At 55.9% G+C, this 27,423-nt stretch overlaps 1 protein-coding gene across 3 annotated transcripts in view; it reads right to left on the bottom strand.

Annotated features, from left to right (window-relative positions):
* Positions 1-15,279: 15,279 nt before the first annotated feature.
* SNX20 (sorting nexin 20) overlaps positions 15,280-27,423 on the bottom strand; it is a 13,514-nt gene continuing 1,370 nt past the window's right edge. For 2 of the 3 annotated variants that reach the window (XM_011360154.1, XM_011360156.1), the window contains exons 2-5: positions 24,926-25,064; positions 23,579-23,730; positions 21,676-22,356; positions 15,280-17,365 (exon numbers count right to left, since the gene is read on the bottom strand). In XM_011360154.1, coding sequence (XP_011358456.1) covers positions 21,688-22,356; positions 23,579-23,730; positions 24,926-25,064 — 960 coding nt within the window. In that variant the 3' untranslated portion in view covers positions 15,280-17,365; positions 21,676-21,687. Of the gene's footprint in view, positions 17,366-21,675; positions 22,357-23,578; positions 23,731-24,925; positions 25,065-27,001; positions 27,123-27,423 lie in introns of those variants that run through there. The other variant, XM_011360155.2, reaches the window with a different exon arrangement.

The raw sequence follows: 27,423 nt of genomic DNA, 5'->3' as shown, positions 1-27,423 counted from the left end.
CCCCGCCGCCCCTGTTATCAATATGACTCGTCAGAATGGTCCATGTTTCACCAAGGATGACACATCATCATCACCCAAAGTCCACACTTTACGTGAGGGTTCACTCTAGGCTTTGTACATCCCATGGTTCGGATGCGTGTATAATGGCACTATCATTAGAGTGTCACATTAAGTATTTTTACCGTCCCCCAAATCCTCTGCTTTACCTATTCATCTCTTCCCTCACCCTTGTTTTGTTCATTTAAAAAATATTTCTAACTAAGTTTGAAACAGAACATTGTGCAACAGTAACTGGAAACTCACCACCCAGATTTTACAAATGCTGACATTTTGCAATATTTATTTCAGATCTATTTTTGAAAAAGAAAACATTGCAGTTACTGCTTAATCCCCCTCCCGCCCCACCCTTTTATTTTTACCCAAGGAGCAGCATAGTTTTCATACTTCCTCCCTTTTTCTCTGTGACCTAATGTATTTGGAGATCTGTCCCCCTGGGTCCCATGGCTCTGTCCCTTTTTCTCTGACAGCTGCTCAGACTCCTGCTCTGAGGCTGTCCCTGCCTTGTCCTGCCCCCTCCTGACAGGCGTGTAGTCTCTCACCCAGCAAAAAACAGATGACACACATTGGGGCCTGTGTCACCATGGGGCCCGTGCATGGCTCGCCTCAGTACCCCTCAGTAGGAGCAATGGCGACAGAGTGGTACCGCGGAACTGCTGAGTTCAAGAGCCCGTGTGATTTCGAATTGGCCGCTATTGTAAATGACCTCTAGAGGACGTCGTACCAAATAATTAGGAGTTGAAGGAGGAAGAGAGAAAAGGAAGGAGGAGAGGGAGGGAGAGACGCCGGGGGTGGGGTGGGGAGGCGTGGGAACCAGGAGTCAACCGCTCCTCAAGAGGCTTTCGGCACATTTTCCTGCAGGCTGCGGGTGGGTGAGTTTTGTCCTGTTTGCAAGTCTCCTGACACCCATTCCAGAGGGGCTGCTGCTCATCTGGGGCCTGGGGAAGTTTCAGGGGCGACAGGACTCTGCTCTGCTGGCCTCAAAACACGTGCACGCAGCATTGGCTGGTGCTAGGATGTCCCGTTTCTGCTGATCTGTCACCGGGCACTGAGGATGTCTGGTGTGCTGAGGCGGCCGGCGGGCTGAGTCTTACGCATGGTCAGCTCCCAGCTTCTGGGGAGGCTGGGGGGTCGTGGGGGGTCGTGTACTTCACACCCAGCCATGCCAATTACACTTTTTGGCAAAGGAAATAGCCGGGAGCAGTTTCTTTTGCCCTCCCCCCACCTTTTTCTCCGCGTTTAGATGTCAAATCATCACTGGGTCCCCGAGGGAACTGCTCTCTTGAAGGTGGCAGGAGGCGGGAGCAGCTGCCTGCACCTCGAGTGCCATTTCTGTCAGGTGCCTGCACTAATAACCCGGCTTCTGTGAGACCCGTCAGCACTCAGGCGAATGAAAGGGCACCCCTGAGATGAGCTGGTGCAGGCAGGCTGAGATGCTCCACCCCACCATCACCGCCCTCACCACCTCATGGAAAGTAGGGCTGCCTGAGGAGGGCCTGCCCCAAAACACGCCAGGTGGCCTCGCTCTGGTCCAGTCCAGCCCCAGCGTCTGCCCTCCAGCCTGTCTTGGCGCCCCCAGGCCTGTGAGTGTGGCTGTGTTTTGCAGGCAATAAGGATGGTTCAGCCACACGCTTTAGTGCCTCCTGAATGCTGTGCCCAGGGCACCCTTCCCCAGTCATTAAAGTTGTGTCACTTCTCTACAGTCATGCCCTCGTTTGGGGCTCCGATCTGGCTTTTGGTCTTGTCACCTCTCCCAAACCAGCAGAGCTCTGAACCCAACCCGTGTTCTCAGGGACTCTAGAATGATTTTACTGGTTAATGTATTTCCCTGAACAGGGTTTTCGACACCAGCACCTTCCTTTAGCATGAGAAAGGGGATGAGTGTGAAACCCATTTTCTAGTAGGTGACCTTGAGAAAGACATGGCAGGGGCTGGCCTTGACACGCCACGTCCAGCAGGCCAGCTCATGGGTTTCCTCTCCCCTCCACTGTCTCCCGTCAAAGTGGAAGAATCCTGGTGTGTTAGACCTATGAGCCTGACAGAGACCACAAGGTCTCTACCCTGACCCGAGACCCTCCAGACGTGCCTTTGGCGGAGACCAGCCTGATGACCTGGGTGGGGGAGGGCTGGGTGGATGCCCACAACCTGTCGTCCTTGTCCTCTGGGTGCTGCAGAAGCACCTGGGGAGACTGTGCCTGGCCTCACCTCTGACGAGGCCAGTTCACTGGTCTGAGGGGTGGCCCAGGAACCAAGATGTTTCAGACTCGCATGTGACTTCCTGGACAGCCAGGCTGAATGCCCAGAGCCTTGCGTGTCCCCCCTCCAGCCCTGCTCCCATGACCTCGGAGGGCCCTTTAGGGACATTCCTAACTTCAGGGGCCATAAGATTCTCTCCCAGGGGGCATATTAAATGCAGGTACCCAGGCCCACCCCCAGAAATGAGATTACTTGGGTCCGGGGGTGGGAGCAGGGTGGGAGCAGGGACCGGTGCTTCTAACAAGCTCCCTGCCCCAGGAAGAGGGGTTGGACTTGCACCTGTAGACCACAGGCTGCTAACCCTGCGGGCTGAGCCTGGGTGAAGCAGGGGGAACCCCAGCGGCTCTGCTGTAAGGAGTATGGACAGGAGGATGTCGGGAGTCAGAGAGAGCTCACTGGCCCCTGCCCCACCTGGGACATGCAAAATGCTTCATGATGTCTCAGCCGGTGGCCGTGGCCCTACTGGAGGACAGGACTGGAGAATCCCGTTAATAGTCCCGCTTGTGGGGCCGAGGTCTTTTTCTAGCTGACCCACCTCCCCTTGTGGTAAAATGACAGGCACCTGAAGAGAGCCAAATTTAGGGAGACTCCTGGGGGTGTCCTCCAACCAGGCCAGGTTCATAGTGACCCCTGACTCCTGGGATGAGGACCACACAGCCTCCTTCCTCCCTTGACCCTCTCGGGAGATGTAAGTGGCCTCTTCCCAATCTTCCCACTTCGCTTTGGGGCCCTTGCTTCCTGAGAGACTCATGCGGGTGGTCGAGGACAGCTTGGTGATGCAGCTTGGTGCAAACACCAGCTGTCCTGCTTTGTTGTGCTTTAGACCCAGGCCTGGTTCCCACCTGATGTCGGCTCTGCTCTGCCTTTACCAGGTTCTGCTTTGGGGGTCCTACCTGGGCAGAGCCTCCAGCCGTCCCTTCCCAAACCTCCATGTCTGCAGGGAAGAGGTGTGTAGGGACGGGTGTAAGAGGCTTTGAAGAAAGACCAAAGCACAGGCAGCCTGGGGAGTAACTGCCAGGTCCCAGGACGAGCGCTGGAGGAGGAGAGAAGTCCTGGACCCCTGGGCCACCGGATCTCAGGATGACAAGCAGAGTGGCATCAAGGCCTTAAGGGACCCTGAGCAAAAAGGGATTGCCAGCCTCCACCCCCACCCGTACCCTGAGCTTTGCCTTCCTGCTGCTCCACGAAAATAACTCTTTTCTCGATATTTTTTTATCACAAAATGTTGGATAAGTTCGTCAAAGCTGATCTTTTCTATTTTTTCTTTTCCAACAAGGCTTCACTTCCTGGAGCCAATTCCATTGGTTCCCAGGCACAGAGGTGGTCAGCAGCACCGTTCCTGCTAGTCTGTAAAGCCCCTGCAGACAGGGACTTCTGTGCGGTTGTTTCCTTAGGACATGGCACACAGTAGGTGGTCAATAAACGGAAGAAAGGGAATGAAAGATAGAGGAGCGGGGTGGAGGAGGGCTGGGGGTTGTGTCCCTTACTTGGCTGGAGGGCTGATGGCGCCCTCCTGCCTGCCGAGCCTTGACTGTGAAGTTTTACAAAGCGGTAACATTTCAAACAAAAGTCTGAGAAAGCAACACAGCCTTGCTAAATAAGATGGAAAAAAAAAAAAAAAGAAAACTGCAGTCTCTTCCTGTGTAAGGAAAACTCAAAACAAAAAAGGACATAATTTAGCTTTAAAAAAGAAAAAAACTCTCATTGCGTATTGTCTTTTTCTCCGCCTTGGAAACCAGCGAAAGTTTGGCGGAACGTTCTGAACAACTAAAGCGACAGGGCAGGCTGACTCCTCCCCTTTCTAGAGATCAAGACTGCCGGCGTGCGTGCGTGCGTGCGTGCGTGCGTGCGTACGTACGCATGTACGTAGAACGAACTGACACTTCTTCCCCAAGCTGAGCCCCGGCCAACTCGCAGGCCCCTTTTGTAGGCTGTGGCCTTAGCTGCCCGCGTGGGGACATGAGGTCAGCCCAGCACAAAGCACCGAATTGCAAAGAGCGTGGCCCTAAAGAGACCACGGCCAGCACACGTGTTTATCACGTGAGAGCGGACACAAGGCAGAGCGTGGCCTCGCTGGACGGCAGCTGGGAACGTGCCCATCGAGCCGCTCTGCGCATGGCCGCGGATGACCGTGAAAGAGTCGTGAGTATTGATTTGGGGGTTACAAACAAGCTTGAGTGAGCAGGCGAATTCATACGTAAAGAATCCGTGGATAATCAGGATTGACTGCAGGTCCTTGCTCATGCCTCCGATTGGCTAACATCTGTTCCCACCAAAGCACTGTCGTGTTCACCACAGATTATGCTGTAATCGCAAAGGCTCAGCACAGATAGGTGCTTGTTAAGTGTCTGCTGAGCGACTGACCACAGCACATTCCTGGCCTCCCACCCGGCCCCAAGCCAGACCGGGCGTGTGGCCTGTTCTCAGCACTCGACACAGCTCTGCGGATGGGACTCATAAGACAGGGAGTGTCCCCTTCTTCCAAGGTCCCCCGTCTCCCAGCATCCCTCATCAGGCTCATTAACACGATTCTGCCCCAAGGGAGGGGTGGCAGCATCTGGACAGACTGAAAACCAGGGATGTACTGGGGCTGCATTGTGTGGCCTGGCAGAAGGAGGCAGTGCTATTGGGCTCGGCCGGGGGGCTCCCAGCACAGTCAGGGTACTGCGTGGCTCTGAGCGGCAAAGTCCCCTGGCCAGATTCTCTCCAGATGGAGAGGGGCCCCTGGCCATCTTCACTGAGGTCACCCGATTCCATTTCCTCTGACTGTCTGCAAAAATCAGCATCTGATTGTGATTTGGCTCAGAGATTCCTGGCCAGAATATTCTAGTGTGGTCTCTGTGACCTTTTTTCCCCTCCCTCCCTCCCTCCCTCCCTCCCTCCCTCTCTCTCTCTCTCCTTCCCTCCTTGTAGAGATGGGGTTTGAGTATCTCATTCACTCTTGCCGTGCCGTTTTGTTACTGCGAGTCAGTCTCTGGGGGCTGACCGCTTCTCGGTGACAGGGAGCTGCCCAAATCGAGCTCATTCAAGGCTTGGGAAGAGTACGGGGTGATCTGAACCCGGTACCGACTGCCCAGGGAGGTCCTGCTCAGGCCCAGCTGGCCCTTGCCTGGACTACACCCATCCTACCCTCTATCCATCCATACTTTCAAGTATTTACTGATCACCTACTATGTGTCAGGAACCATGCTGAGCACTACACTAAACGGACACACTCCCTACCTACCTTCACAGAGGTTTCAGCCCTGTGGGGGGCTGGTTGCCATCACACAGAAATCCCATCATTATCGACTGTGATGACTTCTGGGGAGTCGTGTGAGGGAATAACAGAGTGGACGCGGTTGAGATCGCGGGTGGGAGAGGCCCCTCCAGGAAGACACGTTTAGGTGGAGAGATGTCAAGGACAGGAGGAATTAGCCAGGTGAAAAGCTGCAGGAAACAGCTGGTACCAAGGCCCTGAAGTGGGAGGGAGGGTGGGCCACTGGATGAACTGCTGGAGGCCAGTGAAGCTGGGCGACAGCAAGGGGACTCCCCAGGGTGGGCGGAGCCTGGGGGCCGTGGTGGAGAGTTTATTATTCTAAAAAAAACATCAAGAGGTTGGAGGGTCAGCCGGGGGATGGGGGTGGGACAGGATGTGACCATGTGGCCACTTAGTGGAGAAGGGATTGCAGACAGTGCCCGGGGAGGGGGCTGTCATCATTAGACTCAACAGTGGCCGTAAAAGTGCTAAGGATCCACTTGCTAGTCTACAGCCGGCACCAGCAACACCTCCCCTGCTGTCCAAGAGCCAATGGCGGCTCCTTAAGTGGGGAAGGAACGGAGAGTAAAACAGGGTAGAATGCGAGGGCAAAGACAGACAGACGGGGGGAGAACGAGGCCTCGATTTCCTCTCTGGTCACTGCCGAGTCGGGCTCCCGAAGGCAGAAAAGGAACGGCCGACTTATGTCCCTCTGCCAGGAGAGGGGGAAGAAGGCAGGCATGATATTGACTTAAACGTGGGGGATTTAAAAGGCCCCTATGTTCCCACTTTGTGCTTCGCTTCTCACAGACAGCCTGGGACCTTTGAAGTCGGGCTGGCCCAGTGGGGAGCGGGCTTCTGTGGAGACAAGATGCTAAGGGGGCGGGGGCCGGGGGCCAGGGGGCGGCCGAAACTCTATTAGGCATGCTCTAGCAAAAAGAAAGGCAAATCCAATGATAATGTACATCTGTTTCAGGGAATTTATAAGCTTTGAACATTTTTTATGGGCAGATAAGTGGGTCCTTTTCTTACCATAACTTAGAACTTCAAAGCTGAGTGTGTGGATAATGCAAATTGCTGAAATATGAGATTTTCCCTACAAAGAGGTTTCCAGAAAAGACGAGGAAGAAAATGAGAAGGGGGAGAGAGAGGACGAAGGCTAATTGATGCCACAGTCTTTTATGCACACGGCAGAAACGGCACAGAAATTGATTTTTATGAACTAAGAAATGGATGGGGGCGGCAGGGAGAGGAGGGGCCACGAGGCGGGTGGGGGGCTGGGACTGGAGGCCAGGATGCGGGTCAGCCCCAGGGGCCACAGCCCCTTCCCCCTGGGAGCCCTCGCTCTTCATGGGGAAGACAGCTTGCATGGGCACAAGGACACTCTGGAGCCAGCAGAAGCAGTGCCAGCCCAGCGCATGGCCCATCCGAGGTCCAAGGAGGCTGTGGGGCTCGGTGGAGCCTGGAGGCTGGGGAGACAGCCTGCTGGAGAGTGGCCCCGTGGGGCGGGGTGGCCCTGGCAGGCGGGGGGTGTTCTCCAAGCGAAACAGCTGGACGGGGATGGATCCCTGGGCCGTGCCTGCCGCCCAGCCCACCACACTCAGCCTGCCCTGGTCTCCCGCCCTCGCCCCCAGCAGGCAGCCCGTGCTCCTAGAGGCGAGGACACAGCGAACACTCAGTACCTGCCTGTCGAACGAATGAGTGAACGAATGAATGAACGGACGAATGAATGAGTGGCGTGGGGAGGTTGACCCGTTCCCGTCTCTTCACCATTTCACGTGTCTCCAGCGGAAGATTCAGACTGGAAGGGACCGTGGGGGGCTCTTGGCTCCCGTGGTTGACCCCGACGTCAGCCCTGCACCGAGGGCGTGAGCCGACGTGGGCTTATTTTTTCTTTTACTTACTGCAGTTTGGTTTTTTAATATTTACAGCATAACCAGGCATGAATTTCTGAGCTTTTCAGGTGGTTCTTTTGGCGTTAGGGACGCAGGGTTTTCTCTTCTTTTGTCTTTTCTTCTCCCCTCCCCCTCCCCTTTCTCTCCTCCGCGAATCCGGAGACGGAGGCCTTCCCTGTTAACTCTTTTGTTTGTCTGAGCATCTCCCGCTCTGTCCTCTCTCCCGTCTTCCTGTCCTCAGAGTCCCTCTCTGTTCTTCCCGACACATGCGGGTCTCCGTCACTGGCTCACCTCCCCTGCCCCGCTGCCCTGCGGTAGCTTGAGGTCTGCACTGCCACACTCTCTCCCCGATGCCCTCCACTCCGTCACCTCTGTTTTCTGCCCCACCCACCTGCCAAACGCCACCTCTGGAAAAAGGAGAGGGCTTAGGACCAAGGGCTCTGGGGTCAGGTGGACAATTGTCATTATTACCAGGTCGCCACTGACTTTCTCGTTCCCAAATCCGACGGGCGTCTCAGCAGCTACCTCTCTTGACTTGCGGCTGTTTCACGGCGGCGACCGCACCCTCCGCCCTTGGATTCTGCGCACGGGCTGCTGGTCGCTCCCCTGCATCCGTTCTCCCTCCCTTCCTGGTGATGGAAACTCTGGTTTCGGGTTCAGGGAGAAAGCCCGCAGTTCTCAGACTCCTTTGCAACTAAACGTTGCGGCTAACTTCTGGAGGAAGTGTCTCGTGGCAGCTCCTTTCTTAAAAGCTAGCTCGTTTATTCCCATCGTCCCTTTTCCCCTCTATCCTTTCTTCCACTCTGCTGCCTGGAAGGCAGATACGAGGGCTGGAATTCTAGCCTCCATTCTGGACCATGAGGACAATGACAAGGACAACACCCTAGAAATGGCGTTGTGGCTGCAAGAAGCCTGTGTCCCTGAGGACTTAAAGGGACAGAATTCTATCCCACACCTGGACACTTGCATCGAGACTGTCAAACGAGAAAGAAATCAGCTGCTCATTTGCTTAAACCACTCTCGCTCGCAGCCACACTAAATCCTAAGCAGAATCTCTCTCCTGACATCCAGCCCGTTAGAGTTTCTCTGGCCTCTCTGGGCCGCTTTTAGCAGGCGGCTTCGCCTAATCCTCCTTTAAAAATTGCAGCGTTTGGAGCTGGGTACCTGGGACCTCTCTGAGCAACTTCCTGTGGATCTGTAAGTATTTCAAACTAAGAAGCTTTAAGAACGGTGGTGTTGGCTTTCGTCTCGGTCTGGGGCCTCTCGTCTTCTCTGTGGACTCACTTCCTGGGACCTCGGCCACTGCCGTGGCCACGATGACCTCTTGTGGCTGCTGACAAGGAGTTCTAACTACATGCCCCCGCCAAAAAAAACTTGTCATCTAGCCCCGAAATTTGTTGTGACATAGTAAATGGACAGAGAGTCCGCCAAGTAGCCCAGGCCAGAAGCCCAGGCGTCTGCCTCGCTGCCTGCTGTCTCACCTCTAATCCAGTTACCGAGGACTTCGGGTTCTGCCTCCTGAGGAGCGTCCAGCTCTGCCCAGCCTTTCTGTCCCAGCTGCCTTGACCCTGGTGGAGAGCCTGTCAGCTGCCTTCCGGCCTGGTCAGCTCCTCTTCCAGCCTTGTTCCCTTCCACTGGTCTTCAGGCTACAGACAGAAGGTGCTTTTCCAAACACCGGTCTGAGCAGGCCATCTCCCAGCCCGGCAGCCCAGGTCCTCAGGGCGCTGCCCCTGCCCACTGCCCACCTCCCCTCCCGTGTCACTCCCCACCTTCCCTCTGCCCCTCCCGGTGGTCCTCGAACAGCGGGGGTCTCTGCTGTCTCTTCTGTTCTGGAGGGCGCTGCCCTTGGCTGGTCTTAGCCTGGGTCCCCCATGGCGGAGCCTGAGTCAAGGACACGGGGCAGATATTTCAGTAGAGTGACACTAGGAAGAACAGCAAGGGAGCAGGAGACTGAGATGGAAGGTGACAAGCTGACATAAGGTGTGTTGCCAGGCTTGCTGCTGGAGGCGGTGGACCTCTTGGGGGGTGTACAGTGTGCCCCCGGGGTGCTCGCCCGCTGGAGCACATGTCCGCGGGTCCCAGCCCCTGGCTCAGGGGGTGCTGACGCCTCCTCGCGTCCGGGCCGTGTGCTTGCAGGCAGGCTCCTGCGGGACTGGGGAGGGCCCTGGGGATTCGCGGGACGATGAGGGACAGCAGTAGTTGTGATCCTGCCAGGACGAGGTGAGTCCGTGCCTGCTGGACTGTCCCTCACAGCCACAGCTGCAGTGGCAGGTGGCCGTGGCTCTCAGTGCATCTGCCCCATTCCTCCCTCAAGACCTGACTCCTCCGGGAAGACCTTCCTGGCCCCTAGCCTGGGGCGGACACCCCTCTTGGGCCTCCTGCGTGTCCCCCACATCGCAACTGCTTGTCTGTCCCCCCGGCCTGGCAGTAAACTACTTTTAAGGCATAAACAAGATGAGGTGACAGGGCTTAAAATAAGCCTGTGGAAACAAAGTCGGAGCAGAGGGCAGAGAACTGTGGAGAAGCTTTAAATCCACAGAAAGCTGTAATGGAGCATCCCAGAGTCTAGATGCGTTTGGGACCCTGCAGCCGGGGTGAGAAAGCAGCCTCTTCCTTGCTCGGGGCGCCTCGGGGACACCGTGATGCCAGATTCTCACCAGAGGCGACACGGTCCTTCGGGCAGAGCACTGCCCCGTCCATCCTCACAGCACCTTTGCGAGGCAGGCTTTCTGTTCCGCCCATTTTACAGATGAGCAAGCTTGGGCATCTGACCCAGTTAGGTGGCAAAGCCTGTGCCCTGTGGAGATTCTCTCTCCCCCTCTTTCTCCTCGTCCCTCCCTTGCATCTCCTGACCACCCAGGAACGGGCTGTGGTGGGCATCACATCCGCACCCACCCTGTTGGCGGAAGCAGGTTGTGTGGCCAAGCCCAAAGGCAATAGGGCAGGAGGGCCCCCTCCTGGCTAAGGGGGGTGGAGAGTGAACATCGTCTGGACGACAGAGCCGGCGCCTGCCGCCTGTGCAAACCCAAGGTGGGGCTGGTCTCGGGAGATGGGTGAGCTGCGTCTGGGTCCCCGCCTGGCCGCCGATTTGCTCTGAGTCTTGAGGACATTGTTCCCCTCTGTGAATCTTACTGCCCCCATCTGTGTGCTGGGGTCGATGATACCGTAAGTCTCTGGCTCGTGTCACCGGGAGGGTGGTCCCCAGGGCTGCAGCAGCGAGGGGTCCGTGCACAGTTGAAAGCGACGGCCCCAGTTTCCCGTCCACACAGCCGCTCCTCCACTGATTTAGATCCAGTTCCTTGATCTGGGGCCCAGCCTGACCAGGTTGCATGGATGCAGCAGCCCCACACCTGCTCGGGCAACCCCATGGGACGCTCGGGAGGCCCGAGGTGGCTTCCTGCCTCAAGGCGGAGGGTGGGGCGGGGGGTCGGGGGCGGTGTCGAGATGGCCAGATGACAGGCAGGCCTTTCCCTAAACAGTCAGCCCAGCCAGTTGTCCACGGGTGGCTTCAGATGCAGGGATCGTGAAGAGAGAGAGTACAATTTCCTGATAAAATAGAAGAGGCGATTAAGTTAATGAAGGGTCATTTGGCTGGTTGGAAAACTATAATTAATAGGCATTAATTGTATATTTCGAAGTCGAGCCGTGGCGTGGGCTCGGAGCCGTAGTCAAACACAATGACACCCCTGCATAATAAAGACGGGGCCCAGATGGTCCTCGGCGCCCCCAACGGGAGCTTCGCGAGGGGCTGCGTGGTGATAAGAGACGCCACTTGCTGTCCTGCTCTTCCCTGAACGACATCCTCTCCGAGATGATGCTTATCATTTGTACTTTCATCTTCGGTTAAACAGCATATGGCTCCGGCTGATTAAAACCCCCTCCTGGTTTTAATCAGTGACTCGAGATCAGGTTTCTAATGGTGGCGGTGGTGGCCTTGCTGGTCCCGTGCTAAGCTTTTCAACCACATCTAAGTCTAGAGAAAGGGTCTGTGGGGGAGGCGGGGGGGAGGGGACGAGCGTCCTGGGGGTCAGCAGAGCTCTGCGGCCCGCTGGGAACGGCCTGAGCCAGGTGCCCGTGCTGGGGACACCTCACAGGTCAGCCTGGGCTTGTTCTTCAGAGGACCAGGTTGGCGCAAGGCCGGGCCCAGCTAACCTCGGCTGTGGCTGGGAGCCGGGCTCTCAGATGCCCTTCTTACAGAAACCTTGCAAGGTGAGGGATCTGGCAGGGGTCACTCACCGGGGACGGAGAGGAAGGATCACTGGGGAGTCGGACACGGGAACCAGACGGAGCGTTTGAATCCTGGCTGCACTGCCCGTGGCCGCGAGCCTTCGCCGGCCTGGGACTCGCCTTTCTCCTTGTTGGGTGACTTCTCGTCTCTTACTGTCCTCACCGTACAGATGAGAAGACTGAGGATCGTTCAAGGGTCGACAGCTGACGACTTCCTCGTCGAATCGGAAAGGCTGGTGACGCTGTCACAAAGTGGGGCACAGAGGTGGGGGCCTGGAGAACTTTGAGGAGGGTCTGCTTGATCTCCCTCACCCAGGAGTTCCTTGAGGACTGGGACCGTGTCTGTCCTGACCAGGGCGCTGGGCCTGGCATGGCGCCTGGCTCCACGTAATCCTCCGCAGGCGTTTGCGGAGGAAATGAGTGACCCCATGGGAGGCGGATTGTGGACCGCAGCTGGGGGTGTCCAGCAGGTGGACAGCAGAGCTTCCAGTTGGTCACCAGCTCTCCACATGCCTCCCATGTGTCCTGGCCCCCTCCCAGTTGCTCAGGGCCACAAGGCTCCTCCTGGCCAGTGGACTGCAAGCGGAAGTGACCTGGGTGGAGGATGTAGAGCCTGTGCACATCCCTCTGGTTCTCTCGGCCCCCGTAGCCTCGCACCGAGATGGCAGAGCTGCAAGAACAAAGCAGCCTGGTTGCTGAGACGATGCACAGAAGAAAAACGTCCTGGAAAGTCACCGACTTGCTCTGGACTCGTGAGAACAAGAAAGCAACGTGCGATGTGTCAAGCCACTGGGATGTCAGGTTGGTTTGTTATTGCCACATGACCCAGCCTTGTCCAGATGAGGACGAGGTGCAGTTACTGAACTAGAATTAGGGACAGAGGGAGGGCAGTGGTCAAGGAGCTGGCTGGCATCTGATTCTAGTCTGTCAGGCTGTGGGTCATCTGGTCAACCTTGTCCAACACTCACGCCCTGCAGACCATGCCCTACTCTCTGTATGCCGGGCCCGGCGGGCTGCCGAATGGGGCCGCCTTGGTGAAGGAGGGTCCTCTGGGAAGGCTGAGGCCAGTGGGTGTGGAGGACTTAGAGATGGCGGCCACCCTTTGTCTTGCCATCTTGCTTGATGTACGGCTGTGGGAGAGGCCTGAGGGTCACTGTGCCAGCTTCTGTAGCCTTGGAGGGTCCCCGAGACGCTTGTGAACAGGAAATCTCAGTAGCTGGGCTCTGGGCTCCCCACGTCCCTTCCCAGCAGGGAACCAACCATTCACTGTCCTCACCGAGCATCTGATTCATCGAAATGTCCACTGTAGGGTGCTCAAGCTTCATCCAGCGTCAGATGCACCTGGAGAGCTTGTTGAAACATGGATCGTTGGCCCCACATGCAAAGTCTGATCCAGTTGGCCTGAGGTGGGGCCTGAGAATTTGCATTTCTAACGAGTTCACATGTGGTGCCACCGATGCTGGTGGTCTGGGGTCCATGCCCTGAGAATCACTGGTCTGAGGCACCTACGGCTCAGGGCTGGGAAGACCAGCCCCTGTCCCAGGGCCTCCTTGCCCTGTTCGTGCCCGTCTCTTGCATCCTGATCCTTCCCTCCCACTGCTCCCAGGGGCTCTGAGCCACCTGAATAATGGGGCGGTCCTCGAAATGCCCAGACTTTCTGTGACAGGTCTTCTGACCTCTCGGGCTGATGGGATATAGCTGGTCCCTTTCTTCACGGTACACAGTGCCTCAGAGACTTGAAGGCTCAGGACTCTTGACTGATTAAGTGAAAGAATCTCCACTCAACCTAGCTTAAGCCTAAAAGAAGATTTATTAGCTCTCGAAAGATCTAAGAGATAAACCTAAGGCCTTCAGGCACAGCCAGATCCAGGAGCGCGAGCAACCCTGTCTCCCTCTCTTCCAGCTGTAAGGTGGAGGGTTAAATGCTGAGTGTGTCCAGATAAGGAGCTGAGAGTAGGAGTGTCAGATGCTCTTTGTCCCTGCCTCAGTCCCTGAACATGCAAAATGGGACTGTCAAGGTCAAGGAGAGTGGTACAGGCTGCAGGAGTCACAGGGCTGGGAGGACTCTCGATCTGCTCCTCTGGGCTGTCTCTCTGGTGGGAAGATATTCAGGCAGAGGTGCAACCCGTCACAGGACCCCTCGTGTGGTATCTCACTCGAGTGGGCCTCAGTTTCCCCACCCAGACTCGTGCCCGCTCACAGAGGCTCTCCCAACAACAGCGCGTGATGAGCCTGGAAGGGGCTCGAATTGTGGGTAGAAATAGACTGAATGGAGGGAATCGTCTTTGCCAAGTCCTTGGGAGCACCCAAGGGAGTGAGGTGCCTGAAGGCACAAGTTCAGGTGATAAAAGATGATTACAGAATGGCCCATCTTTTGTCACGATGAGAGAAGAACCTCAGCCTAGCGTGTTAAGCAAGAAAGGGGAGGATGTCGCCTTCCGCGCGGTTTGATCCAGCAGCTTGAGATCATCAGGAGTCAGCATCTGTCATTTCTCCCCACATTTTTTGGCTCCATTTCCTTCTTGGGCAAGCTCCCTGCCTGGCAGCAGCTCCAGGACTGTGTCCCCACCCTACCAAGACCAGCCGGAAGAGCTGTCCTCTCTCCCAGTAGTCAGCCCAGCCCCGGTCCCGGGATGGCTTCTCTGTGGTTCTGGTGGGCTCACGTGCCCACCTCGAATCCAGTCTCGGGGGCCAGGTCTGAGCCACACACAGCCTGTAGCTGTGGCCGCAGTCAACACCTCCTGAACCAGATGAGGGGGGCGGAAGGGCGGTGACCTTAAATCAAAATTGGGACACTCTGCCCAGAAAGAGGGGAAATGCATGGAGGCCCACCCAACCCATGCGGACTCCTGGCATCAGATTATCAGCCTGCCCAGAGGCCCCGCCCTTATCTCTGCACCCCACCCCCAGAGCCAGGGCTCCCTGTACCCCTCCTTCCTCGGGAGAAGGGAAGGGGGCAGCAACAGCATTCTCTCATTAGTCCCTGACATCTTTTGTCACCTATCAGGGGAACAAGCAAGTCCTTTGATCACAGCAAAAGGAGAAAGAGTATTTAAAACACAGCCTGTGAAGATTTGCTGAGCAGAAGGTGGGAAAGGCAGTCGCTGGCAGTTTTCAAAGCAGAAACATGGTTTTCAGTCTCCAGACTTGCTTGTCTGGGGAGCATTGAGGAGGATTCGCCCACAGCCCGGGTTTTTAAATGGGCCAAGGCGCCCCGAGGCTGGGCAAGGCGACCCCAAGGGACTTGGCGGAAGGGGGTTTCTGGGAAGAAATCGGGAGCCTTTGAGTCATCGTGAATCACAGACCGTCAAAGCCGAATGGTCAGCTGGACTCAGATTTGGCCTCGTCTCCTTCCTGCTTCCCCCACCTCCCGCTGCACAGACCCCCTAGTATTTGGAGGACAGGATCCTGTCACTTGCCATGACTCTCACAGGCTGACATAAAGAACCTATGCATGGCCACTTGCCACGGGGATGGGGGATGGGGGCTGCTACCCTTTCTTTTTATATTGTTTTCCTTTTGGGAGCCAGGTATTTAAGGACCAGGACAGTGTATTGGTTAGCTACTTCCACATAACAAACAGCCCCCAAATTCAGTGGCTTAAAACAGTGATTTTTTATTTGAGTTCACAAATCGCATGGTTGAGAGTTGGCCGATCGTGACTGTGTTTGCTCACAGTCTGGGAGGCAGCTGGCTGTCAGTTGGTCTCAGCTGCCCTTGGCCCTGCTCCATAAGTCTCTCAGCCTGGAGTAGGACACCTGGGCGGGTTCTGGTCACAATGGCAGAAAGTCAAGAGAGCAAGTGAAAGGCGCGTGTCTCTTGAGGCTCAGGCTTGGAACTGGCACACTGTCCCTTCTGCCACATCATATGGCCAAAGCGAGTGTCCAGGACATCCCAGACTCAAGGAGTGGGGAAACCGACCCTGTCTCTGTAGTGAGAGGAACTGAAATGCCACATGGCAAGTGGCATGTGGGAGAGATGAAGATCGGGGCCCTTCCACGCTGTCATTTTAATGAGTCATCTGTGAGGCGGTTAGCGCTGAGAGTCCGTGTCGCATGACTCAGTCCTGTGGTCGAGGGGAAGGACGGACTTGGCATCAGAGGGGTAGGGGCGAAGGGTCTTGGTTTTCATCATTCACCAGTCTGAGAGGCCTGCTGTTCATGTAATCACGATGGTTTCGCACCACGAGGCAACACAGGCTGGGGGCAGAAGCCTCGAGTTCAAATTCCGAGTGCTCGCAGTATTTAGTGCATAAGTATTGAGTTCATAGTTCCTGCATCCATTCATTATTTTAGTAAAATATTTTCATTGTGAAGTACAACATACAAGACTGCATGAAATGGAAGTGTGCAAACAACAAATTTTTACAAAGCAAATGTCCCGTAACCATCGCGGGGGACTAGAACACCCATTCCATGGAGACCCCTCACTGCCCCCTCCCACCAAGGGCCCCTCCCTCGCCCGGAAGTAAAAGCCACTGCCTGGACCTTTGTAGTAACCTCCTGCACGCTTTCTTGCGGGAGCTCTGCCATCTAAGTAAGCATCCGTTAACTATTGCTCAGTTTCTCCGCTTCTCGAACTTTCTTAAGTTGCAGTCATACAAGCTGTACTCTTCTGCTTCTGGCTTCTTTCAGTCCCGCTGGTGAGGTTCATCCACCTCGTTGTGTCTAAGTACACTTGTTTTCTGGGCGGTGTAATATTCCCGCGTCTGAATTGGCTGTTTTCCCGTTGATGGGCATCCGGGTGGTTTCTAGGTGGGCGGTGATGTTGACAGTGGCCTTGCTGAGATGCTAGCATGTGCCTTTTGGTGAACATTCGCCTGCTATCTGCAGGGCATATTCCTAAGAGTGGGGCATTGGGTCCCCACCGAGCAGTTTACGTCCAGCTTCTGCAGACAATGCCAGGTGGTTTTCCTAAGCGGCTGTCCCAAGTCGCAGCCTGACAAACGAGGTATGTCTAGTTCGCCTGGGAGCCCTTTCCCTTCGCCCAATTCCCTAGGCAGATGGATGGGAAGCCCCCGGCACCAGCTGGGTCCTCCAAAGGTGGGAGGTGGGGTCTGGGGAGGGACGTGGCACTTGTTCCTGGAAAGCGATGTGGCAGGGGCTCTGGGGGCGCCCGTGCCCCCCACATTGGGAAAAGGCCTCTCCCCCATATTGAGGGAGGCTTAATCAAGCCCCTTCTTTTCCCCAAGAGCCCGCAGGTCACCACCGGAGCAGCCCCAGGGCGGGTCCTGCTCCAGGAGACTCGGCGCCCTATTTTTAAGCGCCCCATTTTGTTGGCTGCGGGTTTCGCTGGCCCGCGGAGGTGGAGCGGGCGCGGGGAAGAGACCTCCTTCCGCCTCTCGCGGCCTCTGGGCTGCGGGAAGAGGATGGGGGAGCGGAAACCGAGGAGGAGCAATCCCGACCCCCAAGCTGGGGTTGCCGGGTGGGGGGCGGGGGGCGCCAAACAACACTGGCGGTGGCTGGGCGGTTAAGGAGTCAGCAAGGCATCAGCGCTTTCCCGGCAGTGGTCTTTCTTTGTAGCATTATTTCAAAACCCTTTGAAAAGTTTTTCAGTCTTGTTTTCTTTTGAGGGGAAATGCTCGGTTCCCGTCCCTCCAGCGCGGCCGGCGACGCCAGCGCGGCAGCGCCATCTGCTGGCCCCCTTTTAAATCGCAGGGCTAGGTCCTAGGAGCCGCCTCCCTCCAGAAGTGCTGGGTGGAAAATGGAGAAAGGAACAAAGTACAACGAGAACGACCAGGAAACCTGTGAAAAGTGTTCGTACGTCCTAGGAGCAAGAATATGCACCTCAAACCACGGACGACACGTTTCATCCAACACACTGGACAACAGCTTCAAAACGCTAACGTCCAGTGTCAGAAGTGTCAAGGAAAGGGGCATCTCATACCCAGCTGGTGGAGCGAGCTTGTACGGCCTCTCTGGAGAGAGAGAAGTTAATGTTGTCAAAATCGTTAGAAGCGTTTGATTATGGTTCAGAAGCATCACTGTTAGAAATCGTCTTAAGAATGCACAGGTACAGAACAGACGCTGCGTCCAGGCGTTTGCCGATTGCAGCTCTGTTTCCTGCGTAAGGAACATATGGAGCATTACAGAAGGTTAAAACAACCAGGACACACACACTAGGATACAATGAGACCGTTAACGGTAACATGGAAGAATAGCATATGTTACAGGGACACGCTCGTGACGTGTGGATAGAATCTAATCATACTTCATACTCAGTATGGTACCCTAATGGTGAATGCGTGTCAGTGGTGAGTACGTTTATCCAAACCCATAGGATGTACGACACCAAGAGAACCCTCATGTAAACTAGGGACCTTGGGTGACAGCGATGTGTCAGTGTAGGTTCATCAACAGTAACAAACGCACCACTGCAGCGGGGGATGTTGACAATGGGGTGGTTGTGCACGTGGGGGGGTGGGGACGTATGGGACACCTCTGTACCTTTTTCTTAAATTTTTTCGTGGACCTAAAAATGCTCTAAAAAAAATAAAATCTATTCAATTTAGAAAGCAGGATGCCAAGACCCATTTCTGTTGTAGGCTGTGTGAGCTAATTGTGGTTGAGGGGACGCTGTCCTGCCCAGGTTCCTGGGGAGAGGACGTGTGAGTGTTTCCTGCATGTCGCGGGTGCCCTGGAGGGGGTCCTCCCGAGTTGCTGAGAAGAGAGCGTGTGAGCCTGGAGCGGCTGCAGCCATCTTGTCACCACCAGGAGGGGAGAGAGAAGGCAAGCTGGGGAAGCGAAAGCGAGGAGGAGGCGAGCTTCGTGTCTTTGGATCCACCTTGGCTTCGTGCTGGTCTGTTCGTGGACTTGTCCGATCACAAAGTCCTCCCTCGTCACAGCAACCTGGCTTTCTGTCGTCTGTGTCCAAGAGGCTCCCCAGCTTCCTCGTTTCGCAGTGAGCCCGTTTCTGGGGATGGGTGACAGCACGGATGTGGCTCGCCAGGCTTCTGTCTGCCAGCACCCAGGGCCTTGCTCTTGGCGCGCGGCCAGGGGAGGGGCTGCTTCCTTTCTGGGCCTGGTCCTGGGTCCCCAGGGACGGAGGAGGGACCTGCTGCAGGGTTGTGCTTCTGCTCTCCCTCTGCCTAAAATTCTCCCCTCCGCGTGCTGCTGTGGCCGCCTCCTTAGCCTGCCCTGTGGCTCCCTTAAACGCCGCCTCCTCTGAGGAGCCCTCCCTGACCATATGGCTGAACGAGACCATTCTGTCCCAGCTTCCGTTTACTCTGTGAGTCATTCCCTTCTAATACATCAGCTCCACAAGGACAAGGGCTGGGTCTGTCCTCACCGCTGTGTCCTCAGCACTTCACAAGGTGTGACACGGGGTAGGAGCATCAGTAATTGTCGCTTACTGAGCAAACTAGAACACACACGGATGGACGGCTAGGCGGGTGCTGACCGGAAGGGTGGGGCTCTGTGCAGGGCCTCGGGGGGAGGAGTATCTTCTTGCTTGTAACAGGGGACACAGTGACAGCAACTAGAGGACATGCTGCAGGTTCAGGCTTTGGCCAGTCCAGAGCTCTCCCTCCATTTGGGAGTCTTACCTGGTATCAGGTTGGATAAGCGCTCTGTGTCACAGCTGGCAGGAGGGAGAAGCTGCAGCCTGGGTACCGCCTCCCAACTGGGGCGTCGAAAGCCAAGTACATCAATCCAACCCAAAACCTGGCCCATGACTGAGGGTCTGGAGAGCGAGCAGAACTGAATATAGGGCTTGGGGACGGGGGACTAGGGCCACGGGCAGAGAGGGAGCCACCGGATGGTCAGGGAGCTTGGCCGACAACATCAGATGATCCAGGCCACGTGATCAGAAAGGTCCTTTCACAGTCCTTCTGAGAAAATCACAGAGAAGGCTCAGCTTGGTGACAACAAATGTCTAACACTTTCCTCTGTCTCTCTTTGACAAGGACCTCTGGCAGCCTCAGGCTCAAGGCCTGTTTCAGAGGAAGGCCTGTGAGGCACAATCACAGGATAGGTTTCATTGTGTTTATTTTTATAGCTACCTTCTAATTATAGCAAAGTGATTCTGGTTTTTCCATTTAGGGTCGTAATAGGAAGTTTCTTTTTCAAATAAATTTCCATAAGTAAAAGGAGACTACTGGAAGGAAATGGCAAGTGGATGATGGAAAAGGTGGAGGGAGGAGTGTGGCTGAGTGGGAGGAGGGTTCTGGAAGGCCACTCTTGCTGTTTGCTGCAGGAGGAACAGGAAGTGTCTGGAAGAGCCCAGGAGAGGCTGGCTGGGGACACATTTGAGCCCCGCCCTCTCCAGCAGGTGGAATTGGACCGGTTTTGCAGCTCAGAGCCCAGGCCAGGCCGCTGCTGTGGGGCGTTACTGAGTCGAGGGCGCATAGGTGCCGGGGACTGGAGCCCAACCTGAGCCGAGCTCCCCGGCCAGGCTGGCTACCAGCCTCTGCCGCGGCCTCCGTTATGGCTCTGCGCCCCCAGTCTGGCCCAGCCCTTGGAACTCCAGCCGGGATTATTCTGTCTGCCCTGCCTGCCGGATCATGTCACTTTGATGTGGCCGCCCCAGCTCTGGTCCTGCGGCTGCCGTGTCCACGCAGTGGGTTTACTCCACGTTGACCCTTGCATCGGGGGCTAACTCTGCTCGCCCAGTTTGTTTCCCAAATCTCCTGGGAAACTCCCCACGCTGGGCATTTGTTTGTGCTTAGTGAATGTCTGGGGTGTCTTTTAGCTGACAGCATTTTATATTTGACGAACTCGCTTGTGAAATCAGTACGATCGTCCCTGTTACAAACAGGGCTGTAGCGCTTTTATTTTCCCATTTAACACTTTTAATTTTCATGAAGCCCGAAAGATCCCATTCCGAGTGCCCTTCCCCTGGAGCAAACGGAGAGACTTAAAGGCTGTCTTTGTCCCAAGGTGTCAGCATGCTGCTAACCTCAGGACAGAGCTGATGGGGCCACTACAGGTGTGGCCACACGGTGTCGCTGTTGAGCACACCCTGGTGTGGTCCAGTGAATGCTTGTCCGTGGGTCATCCCTTGGCTGAGCCAGCTCCCCGCACAGGCCAACGTGGCACCCCACACCGAGGTTCCCAAGTCACAGCCTCTTCAGTTTCCCCTGCTAAGCTCAGCCAGCGGTTTAGGTCTTCAGGGACTTCTAGCCTCAAACACATGTTGGGCCCAAACCTGTACCAGCCTGTACCATCTGCGTCCGGTTTGGTGTTGAACCCAGGTCATTAGCCAGACCCCGCTTTACTTTGGGGCCCCTGGTGTCCTTTCCTGACAGTGGGTCACCCTCAGAGAGCTCCCAAGAATGCTGTCCCTCAAGTGGAGAGGTGGTGAGCATTCCATCTCTTTTCTGCCCAGAAGTTTCCCTGAGAATCTACCTTCCACCTCCCTCCAGGGCGATGTCTGCATAACACAGGGAGGCCATTCAAGGGACAGTTGCCTTATAAATGAAAGCCCACCTTGAGGCAATGAGTTCTAGCACCCTAAAGAAATCGTTGGCAACCGCGTTGGTTTAAAATGCCTGTATCACAGACTCTCATGGCGTGGTTGCTTGTGGCTCAGTATCCTCCCACCCTTCAGAAGATGACAAGCGCCCCACTCTGGGGACAAAGCTGGCCTTGAGGAGCAGAAGGTAAACTTTTGTGAGTTGCGTCTATACGCTAAGAAGGAAGAGCCAGAATACTGTGGATAATGGGTAGAATATTTGCTATTTGCTTAGATCGCAACTTTGAACGGAGAGAGCTGGAGAGAGGCCTTTGTGGGGACACGGACTAAGCTGTGTTCTCTTCCAGCTACCTACAAACACATCCGTGAGACCGATCTCACCCTCCGGTGTCTTGGCAGCTGGGTTTGTGGTTTTGAGACGAAGTTGGCCTGGCAGCTAAGGGCCACCAGCACCTCTGTTCAACCAGCCTGGGAAATGGAAGTCCAGGAGAGGGCCTCATTCCAGGTGACCAACCAGTTAGAGCCAAAGTGCACCCCAAGTGAACCCCTAACTGCTCACAGAGCAGTGGCGACCGCGCATCTGCCACTCACCTGCCGGAGCGGCTAGCACAGGTATTCCCGGACCGTCAGTTCCTTCAAGGTGATGCCCTGGGGTGTGGGCTTCCGGAGCTGGCTCTCCTCCAGCCTCTCCTGCAGTGACACGCAGTCCTTGCCCAGCATGTAGGCCAGGCCGATCATGGCGTCCAGCAGGGGCACGTAGTAGCGATGTCCCTCAAGGGCCCGCAGATGCTCCAGGGCCCTCTCACCCGCGGCGAAGGCCTCCACGGGCTGCTCGAGCTCTCGGTGGCACACCAGCATGGCGCAGAGGGCAGGGACCATCATCGCAGGGCAGTGGGCTGTCAGCTTCTCCTGCAGGGGTATCACGTGCACCAGGATGTCCAGGGCCTTGGTGTACTGCCCGGCCCGCAGGCAGCCGAAGGCCTCCTTCAGCTCGGGCCACGTCAGGAAGTCGATGAACTCGCGGGAACGGCGCACGCAGCGGATGGCGTATAGCAGGCTCAGGTACTCCTTGAAGGCCAGCTTGCGCTCCGAGATCATCTCCTGGGTGAAGTTCCCCATCAGGCGCTTCTTGGGGAAGGCGACGTCTTCGATCTCTTCCCCGAACGTCTTCAGGAGGTTTTTCTGGAGCCTCTCGAAGTCTGAATAGCGACGGTGCAGGATGGCTTTGTTGCTGTCAAAACTCCCTGTCTGGATGACGACAATTTGGTACATCTGCCTCACAGAGAGAGAGAGAGAGAGAGAACGCCTTTGACGACAACCTAACAGAGGGTTCGAACTGACAGAGAGAGCTCGGCAAGTAAAAATAATGATGATCATAATTTAAAGCGTGCCCGAAATGGGTCGTTGTTATATGCAGCTCTGTTTTAAATTGCCATCGGCATTGGCTGAGCTGTAAAAGTGGATCATGATAACAGTCAACCCAAGAATAACAAGCACAGTGACAGAGAGGCATCTCTGGGGAGAAAGAGCACAGGAAGGGGCCACTCAGGGGGCCTAGGGGCGCTCTTGGCTTTATACCATCAAAACAGGGCCTCAGGTTCTGGAAGAGAGACGCTTGGGATAGATCTTTGTCCCCACATTTGGCAGATAGTTTTGGGTGCTATACTGGCGGCGATGTTATAGAGTAAGAATTACTCCTTTTCAGTTCTCTTTCAAGAGAATCCTAATTAAGGGTACAGACCGCCGGGATTATCACTGCAGTCCCGCCGCGGTCTAGCTGTGTGGTCTTATGTAGGTAAATTCACCTCTCTGAGCCTTGCTTTTCCCATCCATAAAACGAGGGTGGTAATGGCGCCTACCTGGCTGGGTGAGGATGCGGAGAGATCGTGCGATAAAACCATGACGCCGGCAGCACGCGGCGTCAGCTGTTAATGAGCCCCCGTCCCCAAAAAGATGGAGGGTGGCCCTTCCAGCCGTTAAGATCTCCCCCAATACAGGCTCGAATTCCACTTCAAGAAAGAGAACGGCCCCCAGGCACAGAGCTTTCCACCCGCAACCAGTTGGAATTTACTTGTTACGATCACCTGTTCTTTATGCCATGGAATAGTGCTTTTCCATCTAAGGTATTTTTCTTTGAAATTTAGTGGGTTTTTAAAAAAGTGGTCTAATTTAAAGGAAACAAAACTAGGTAAATGATAATATAAATGATACAGGGATATGGCAAGAATGGTTTAGGGACACAGATGACATGAGATTAAACGGGGCTGGTTCCTCCTCAGCATCAGGGACCGCGAGTCACACGTCCACAGAGCCCACAGTCCCTAGCACAGTGCTGAGCATGACATCTTGCACTTTGCCCGTTCTCCCCAGAACAGCTCTGTGAGTGAAAGTGCGGGGAACCCCCTTCACGCCTGGGAAAGCCGAGCCCCGCCAGCCAGCCCAGACCCGGAAGGGGGCGGCGCCCGGCGTGACGTCATGCCCTGGCCCCGCCTACCACGAACTTGGAGACTTTCCTCTCCTCGATGCGGGCCGAGGCGATCTCGAAGAGCAGCTTGACCGGCTTCCAGCAGCGCTTCTCGTTCCTCCAGTAGTCCTGCAGCTCCCGCGTGGTCATGCCGGAGTTGGGGCTCGGGCCGCCGTCGGCGTCTGCAAGGGCGGCAGCCTTGAGGACAGGCACCGGGTCGGGGCGCTTGTGGGGCGCGGGCCCGGGGAGGTGGCTGGGTCTGGCTGGGACATCAGGATCCAGGAGCCCTGTGAATACCCACCTCCCCGCTCTCGCCATTTATGGGCCCCGCTGGGCATCAGCCCCACCCCTGTGCCCAGCCTGGCTGAATCCGCCCTGCCGCTGACAACACGAACTAGCCCGCTGTCCCCAAGTGGTTTCCATTGTCAAATGCAGCATGTTTGCGTTGCATTGTCCACTCTCGGTCTGTAGATTGGCCACTGTGAAAACCCATGTTCCCGGGCACATGTCGGCGGGCGGTAGAGGGAGCTCTGAGGATGCTGGGCTCCGGGCTCAGCCTGGCAGGCCCTCCCAGCCCCCTCACCTCATCGCCCACAAACCGTCGTGCGTTTTACTTCAAGGGATATGGACCTCAGAAGCCCTTGTCCAACATGTCCTTCGAGACCCAGCCCTCATGTTACTTCAACTGTCCCTTGGCATTACAGTAAGAGCTGCATACCTTGTTCTGATAGCCCTTTCTGCGACATCGCAAATTATTTTATTCATAGCTCTGTTCTCCTGCTAAACTCGAGGGCCAGCACGGTGTTTGATTTGTTCCTGTTTCCCCAGCACCCTGCATGGGGCTGGGGACAGAGCAGGTGTTTAATGGGCACATCTCCGAAGGATTGCATCAATGAGTCAATGACTGAGTGGAGATTTGCTCCAGGAGATGGCACTGTAGTGGATGCCATGGACCATCCCACCGGCTTCCTGTGAGGTCTTTCTGGCCCTGAGGTCTTTCTTGGGCCCTCGGCTGATGAAGGATGGGACTGGCAGATCGTAGCCCAGCCTCCTTGCTTCTCGGATGGGATGATTGTGTGAGATGTTCCGTACAGGCCCCCAGGGGACCCCCGTTGGGACACAGCACATCCCCCTTACCCACACCCTGCGTGGCTTCCTGCCCTTGCTCTCCTCGCTTTCCCCCTGCCCTGCCATTTCTCCTGGGATCATCTTGCAAGAGATACACCACTTGCCCCAAATCCCCCTTTCAGTGTCTACTTTGGGATAACCCAAGCTAAGAGGGCTGCCCTCTGTGGCATCTGCTGAAGTACCCACAAGTATATTTCCAATGACCTCCAACCTCTGTCCCCCCGGCCAAGCCCCAGGCCTCAAGCCCACCAAAGTCCTCTTCAGGTCCTGGATGTGGGAGGTCTGGTCCAGTGGCTGATGCTTCCTGCTCGGTCCCTGCTGTGCACTGGGCTCTGAGCCCTGTCCCTCTGGGGCTCCCAGGGCGCCCGGCACTTGCCATGCTCCAAGGCTGCCAGGGGACGAGAGAGAACAGTGAGCACTCACTCGAGTTAGGGTGCCGGCGTTGTGGGGGGTGGTCCTGGGTCATAGTCCCCTCTGCTGAGCCCTCCACTGCCCACCTAGCTGTCCGCCCAGCTGCCAGGTGCTAAGCCATGGATCGATTAGGCTGAGCAGGTCCTTCTTTTATTGTTAGGGTCCTTTGATCATCGAGTCGCTCTGAATTTTAAATGAGGTGACTTCAAGCAAAGGCACTTATCTTAGTTAACACCCACAAAAGTCTATCATGACTCCCAGTAACAAATGAGGAAACTGAGGTTTAGCCCAAAGTCACATGGCTGGTGAGGGTGTCTAGCCAGCAAAGCCGAACGCTTGTGACGTGCCAGACGCTCTGCACGCAATACCCACTGTCTCACTTAACCTGAATCTGTGCGCTATTCGAGTTTTGAATCTCCATTTTACGATAAAGGAACTGAGACTTAGAGTTTCACACGGTCAAGGGCTAGCGGGCGGTAGGCACAGACGCAGGCTGGCCTGACTTCGGAATCCTGCCCGCCAGGCTCGGGAGGGCGGGCACCAGAGTCCCGGGGTTCATTTTCTGCAGTAACTTTGTGACCCGGAGAAGTGAAAGGGATGACCTGATGCCTGGCTGGTTACTTAACCTCTCTGTGCCTCAGTTTCCTATAAAAGGGGCACAAGAACAGAACCCACCTGGCGTCCGTGTAAAGCAGCAGCTCAGGGCCCTGCACACGCCAGGCACTATATAATAGTCCTTCTTATTACCTCACACAGGACAGGTGCTTTGAGAAATATTTGAGAAATAAATGACTCTAAATCAAGGTGTATGTTGGAATGGAATTTTAAACGTCCGAGATGAATTAGAAAAACGGACGATTAAAACAGTAGCTCAGCTGGAATGAGTAGCTGAGACACTCCTTAGGCACAGAAATTCAGAATAAGAGCACAGGGGACCTGCCTCCTTCCTAACAGGGTCTGCGGGATCCCGCTGTCTTATCTGCTGGACCCTACACGTGAAACACGGGGCGGAGCTGGACTTGAACTCGGGTCTGTCTGAACCCCTATGCTGCCTGCGGCCTAGACAGGGGTGGAGCCGCTGCTGCTCAAACAGTCCTAGCTATGTCCCCGGGTGTGGCCAGAGCCTGTCCCCATTCCAGCAACGAGGGCCTCCTGGAGCCGGCCTGTCCTGGGGAGAGGTGAGGTCACCTGGGACCAGGGGCCCGTGCTTCCGGGGGCGGCCGTTGCTGTGGCCGTGAGAGGAGCCCTGGGGGCAGCTCCGTGCACTTGTTCCGTGAGCGGCTCTTAGGGACCCTCCATCCAGCAGCGGCTTTGATAGACGGGAAACTGAGGCACTGAGCAGGGCATGGCTGGCCCAGGGCTGCACATGCTTGAGCGTGCTAGAACTTGCATCCTTCATTCATGTCTCATCCCACCTCAAGGAGCCAGGCCTCCATCCTGACCACCGCAGGTCCGTTACTTAATGTCCCTCGGCCTTGGTTTCTCCATCTGAGAAGTCTGTCCTGCTGACAAGATGCTGGCTGGCTAGGGACAGGCTCCCTCTATTCCAGGAGGTGCCCAGGCGGAAGAGCGAGTGGTCTACACCCTCCCTTATCTAATGGACTCTGGTGGCTGCGATTCTTAGGGCCAAGTCCTTCCTGAGGGCGCACCTAGGCACCCGACTCAGTTCACCTGTAAAATGGGTGATGGTGAGTGGCACTGGCCTCAGCGGTCTCAGCCCCTCCAGCTCTGCCTTCCTGATCAGGCAGCTGGTGACAGGGCAGAAGTAGGGCCCTGTTTACTCAGATACCCTGTGAGGAGACGCTAGGGATGATGGCCTTGGCTGGACATTCTAGTAAAGGCCTGGGAAAGCTGAGTGTGCACCCAGGGCTTCGGATGAAAATGAAATTCAGCCGCCAAAGCCAACGCCCTTACCTGTCTCCTATGGGACCGGCTGGCGGTCCCCCATTAAGGAAGAGTGGGAAGGAGAAAATCGTGCATTGGGGCGCTCACAGTGTCTTGGGCAGTGTCCTGTTCCTCGCTAGGCCTCAGTCTGCCCATCTGTGAAATGGGGAAAGCAATCCTGTCACTAAAAAACTCTTTCGGGGACAGCTACACATGGGGTTTTGTGGGCCCTTGCCTCCTCTCTCTACACCTGTAGAGCAGAGATTTCTAGAATTTACAACAAAATCCTATAAGCGTTGGTGCTATTGGCTTGGATGCCTGTACTTGGCCCGAGGGACAGTGTCCTCCCAGCCCCTTCGCCATCCAGCTCCTGGGCGGTCATTCTGCCCCTTCCCTCCCTCACACTGAACCTCACTTCACCCCCAAGGGCTGCCTGCCGTATCCAGCTGTCC

This window comes from Pteropus vampyrus, unplaced genomic scaffold, assembly GCF_000151845.1.
Source record: "Pteropus vampyrus isolate Shadow unplaced genomic scaffold, Pvam_2.0 Scaffold51, whole genome shotgun sequence".
NCBI classification, from domain to species: Eukaryota; Metazoa; Chordata; class Mammalia; order Chiroptera; family Pteropodidae; genus Pteropus; species Pteropus vampyrus.
This window is presented reverse-complemented; position numbering and strand designations above follow the sequence as displayed.